The 4,519-nt window shown below is 33.9% G+C and overlaps 1 protein-coding gene across 1 annotated transcript; it reads right to left on the reverse strand.

The window, feature by feature from the left end:
- Positions 1 to 1,720: 1,720 nt before the first annotated feature.
- Positions 1,721 to 4,105, reverse strand: LOC107744149 (C-type lectin domain family 12 member B-like). The gene is made up of 4 exons (XM_016557657.1): positions 3,994 to 4,105; positions 3,231 to 3,503; positions 3,023 to 3,165; positions 1,721 to 1,825 (listed from the first exon to the last, which is right to left on the reverse strand). Exons 1-4 carry the CDS (start codon positions 4,103 to 4,105, stop codon positions 1,721 to 1,723), a joined length of 633 nt encoding a protein of 210 aa, XP_016413143.1.
- Between the last annotated feature and the right edge of the window lie 414 nt (positions 4,106 to 4,519).

Genomic DNA, 4,519 nt, shown 5'->3' on the forward strand with positions numbered 1-4,519 from the left:
GTTATATATTTTGGTTGCATTTGTGAGTTAATAAAAATGTAGATGGTTGTTTAAAATACATATATAATATCATAATACCGATATATCGATCGATATACTCCTGCATCGAATTGAATCGTAATCGTATCGTAGAATTTTTTGAGGTATCGGCAAATATCGTATCGCTGGGTATGAGAATCGATATCGTATCGCATCGTGATGAACCATCCGATTTACACCCCTAGTAATTAATGATATCATTTTCATTTTTTGCGTGAACTTTCCCTTTAATGTGAATTTAGCATTGAAAGTTAATGTGAATAAAAACATTGCAAGTTAGGCTACTAATCATAACACTTTCATTGTACAAAAAGAGAGCAAAGAACATTATCAAAGAACATTTTCACTGACAGTCTAGTCTAAACTCCCATTAAAATCACTGAAGCTGTTTATACTATGAAATTAATATCTTACAGATTCGTACACACATTTGCACTTTGTTGTTGTTTCTGACGAGAGAATTCGCTTATTAATAATAATAATAATAATTTATGCATTTAGCAGACGCTTTTAACCAAAGCGACTTACAGTGCATTCAGGCTATACATTTTTTACCAGTATGTATTAAATATAGAACATATTAATCGGCTATTTTTTGTCTTTTGGAAGCTGCATACAAAATCCCAGTGGCTCAAAAATCTTAGGGGGCACGTGCCCCCTCACTTTGAATGGGCATGATGCCTCTGTGTGTGATGGTAAAAAAAAAAAAAAGTAGGCCTAGAAAATTTCTCTAGTAGAGATAACTGTAGAAGCCTTAGAAACTTGGCACAAGATGCTCACAGTAAATTTATTTACAATTTATAAAAACAAAATAAATGAACTATTTTACATTTTTAAACAGTAACAATGTTGGTAAGGACACCAAATTGCAAAATTAAAATTGATGGTAAAACGTGAAAAGAGAAGTTACTTAAGCACAAATTTCATAATGACTAACAAATACTAAGCATGAGTGCAGCTGTTTAAAATCCTTTATGCATTTAGTTTACTGTATTTACACATTTGTTTCATAATGAGTGATTTATTAATAATTCAAAGTTCTCTTACAGATCCATTGGCGTGTAGTATCACAATGATAACGAACATTCCCTGATGCTCCCACTGCAGCACAGTTGTCAGTCCCAGACCTAAAACATTGATTTTTACACCAGTATTTATATTTTAAATAATTTAGACTGGGTTTATGATATGTATGATACTAATTGTAGATTAAAGAATATTTCACTGAAAAATGAGAATTTGCTGAAGATTTACTCCATCGAAGATGTAGATGAGTTTGTTTCTTCATCAGAACTGATTTGGAGAAATTTAGCATTACATCACTTGTCATTTCAGGAAAGCTGCATGATCACAGCACAGAACAAGCCTTGATGAAGTTGTTTCTTACAAACATGCAGCTATCCACTTGTTATGTTAATTGTTAATAATATTAATAATGTTAATTGATGGACTGGAGTGGTGTGGATTACTTGTGGATTATTGTGGTGTTTTTATCAGCTGTTTGGACTCTCATTCTGACGGCACCCATTCACTGCAGAGGATCCACTGGTGAGCAAGTGATGTAATGCTACATTTCTCCAAATATGTTGAGATGAAGAAACAAACTCTGCTACATCTTGGATGACCTGAGGGTGAGTATATTTTTATTTTTGAAAACTATTCCTTTAATTTCAGTGATCTCTTACCCATTTGGCGTTATGGTGCCATCACTCCATTCCCACCCACTCTCTGTGTTTATCAGACCAATCCAAAAATAATTGTTCTCAACAACCTTCTGCAAAAACTCCTGAAATAACAAAATAAAGGCCTATGATGCTTCATGTCTATACTATGTAGGCCCGTTTCCACCACTGAATAAAAAAAAGGTAATTGCAACTTTTTATCTAACAATTCTGACTTTTTTTTCTCGCAATTGCGAATTTACATCTCGCAATTCTGACTTTTTTTCTGAGAATTGTAAGATATAAACACAATTGTGAGTTATAAACTCAGAATTCGTGGTTTGCATCTAGCAATTCTGACTTTTTCTCTGAGGAAAAAAGTCAGAATTGTGAGATGTAAACTCACAATGGCGAGAAAAAAGTCAGAATTGTTAGATAAAAAGTCACATTTACCTATTTTTTTATATAGTGGTGGAAACGGGCTTACATATTATACAGTATATCATGTAGATTTATATTTATATAGTATATATATATATATATATATATATAGTGCCGATTGAAAGTTTGTGAACCCTTTAGAATTTTCTATATTTCTGCATAAATATGACACAAAACATAATCAAAATTTCACACAAGTCCTGAAAGTTATTTTGTGGAAGGACCTGAAGCAAGCAGTTCATAGAAGGAAACCTACCAACATTACAGAGTTGAAGTGGTTCTGTACTGAGGAATGGGTTAAAATTCCTACAAGCCGTTGTGCAGGACTGATCAGCAGTTACAAGAAACGTTACTTGCAGTTATTGCTGCAAAAGGTGGTCACACCAGATACTGAAAGCAAAGATTCACATACTTTTGCCACTCACAAATATTTAACACCGGATCATTTTTCTCAAGAAATAAATGACAAAGTATATATATATTTTTTGTCTCCTTTGTTTGATTAGATTCTCTTTGTCAACTTTCAGGACTTGTGTGAAAATCTAATTATGTTAAAATTATATTTATGCCGAAATATAGAAAATTCTAAAGGGTTCACAAACTTTCAAGCAGCACTGTATATTAATCCCTCTTTGTGTTTGTGTGTGTGTGTGTGTAGTTGGTCTTTTCTCAATAAATAAATGACAAAGTATATATATATTTTTTTGTCTCCTTTGTTTGATTAGATTCTCTTTGTCAACTTTCAGGACTTGTGTGAAAATCTAATTATGTTAAAATTATATTTATGCCGAAATATAGAAAATTCTAAAGGGTTCACAAACTTTCAAGCAGCACTGTATATTATATGAACAAACACACAAAATTTCATTGTCGCTCACTTATTCCCCGTCTTTGTTTATGATCACCAGATCTGCTCCTCTCTGTTGACAGTCTCTGCTGCTGTCACTCCAGCTCTTCTTCTCAGATGAAATATAATAAAAACTGAAGTTGTAGTAAATCCATTGGTAGGGTTCCCCTTGCTGATCTGTTAATACAACTGGTTATTAAAGTATTTTATTAATACTTGAGGGCAATTAAAAAGACAATTACCTTGTTCATAAAGCCAACTATGCAGTCGGTTCTTGTCATTCCTTAACTGCACTCTTTCTTCAGTCAGATTATTGCTGTGGTTCAGTACCTGCTCATATTTGGTGAGAATATGCTCTCTTTCCTCAGTCAGGTTACTGATGTGAGTTAATAACTGCTTTCTCTCGGAGGTGAAACACACACACAGCACTATTACAGCAGTCAGCAGAAGAAAACACAGCAGACACAAACACACTTCAGCTGCTCTGTGTGTTCTGTTCTTCACTGAGACACTTCCTGTGGATGACAGACACAAAATGAAATGTGTCTTCACACTTATACTTCACTATTATGACTTTACATCAAGAACCAGTCTTGGGGAAAGTTACTTATAAAAGTAATGCATTACAATATTGCGTTACTCCCTGAAAAAGTAACTAATTGCGTTACTTAGTTGTTTCCTATAAAGTAATGTGTTACGTTTAACACCATAACAATGTGTTACCTTACTCCCGATTTCTCTTAGTGCGGACAGGAGAGCTGTCAGTCAATAAATGGGAAAACTAAGTAACTTGCGTTACTTATTTGAAAAAGTTAACTCGGATATGACTTGTAAATTAAAAAGTAATGCGTTAACATTACAAGTTAAAAAGTAATTTGATTACATAGCTTGCGTTACTTGTAATGCTTTACCCCCAACACTGTCAAGAACTTTGTTTTATTCTTAAAAGATACTGAAATAGTTTTGTCTGACTGTTATAATGTATCCGATAAATTATGTTAGTACCTGTGTGTCGAAGTGGCTGCTGTTTTTCTGTGACCCTCAGATCAAGACGTCCTACAGTATCTACATTGTTATAAATAACTTCAGGTGTCTCTGATCTCTCTCTGTCAAACATTATAACCCTGTATTAATGTAGTAGTTTGTTTAGGCTGCACTGCTCTGCTCTTCAGTTCTGCTTTTTATGGATAGGTTGAGACTATATAGCAGTATACAATTTTCAGGGCATAAGATGGGAAGCACATGATCTTGTGACATAACGGTTTGTGGCTTTGTTGTCTTTGCTTCTGTTTTTTGAGGTTATAACACAAGTTTTCCAGTTCCTTTTATTTGTTAACTGGTAAGTTGCAACACTCGTCTGCATCATTTTCAGAACTGAGTGTGCAATTTTATCCTATCAAAAACTTCATATAAAGTTAATTTCTGCAGGAGATTTAAGTCCAAATGTTGCCAGCGTTTCAGTGTTTTGAGGTTTGGGGGCACTAACAAAGTCTGGGCCAGATCTGGGAAACCTAATAAAACTACCAAACAT

This window comes from Sinocyclocheilus rhinocerous, unplaced genomic scaffold, assembly GCF_001515625.1.
Source record: "Sinocyclocheilus rhinocerous isolate Xijiao unplaced genomic scaffold, SAMN03320098_v1.1 scaffold287, whole genome shotgun sequence".
In the NCBI taxonomy this organism is placed as follows: domain Eukaryota; kingdom Metazoa; phylum Chordata; class Actinopteri; order Cypriniformes; family Cyprinidae; genus Sinocyclocheilus; species Sinocyclocheilus rhinocerous.

Coding starts and splice junctions, on each gene's coding strand:
- LOC107744149 (XM_016557657.1), bottom strand. CDS start 4,105: ATGTTTGACAGAGAGAGATCAGAGACACCTGAAGTTATTTATAACAAT. Junction 3,504..3,993: donor GCAGCCACTTCGACACACAG/GTACTAACATAA, acceptor TGTCATCCACAG/GAAGTGTCTCAGTGAAGAAC. Junction 1,826..3,022: donor TCATAAACAAAGACGGGGAA/TAAGTGAGCGAC, acceptor TTGTTATTTCAG/GAGTTTTTGCAGAAGGTTGT.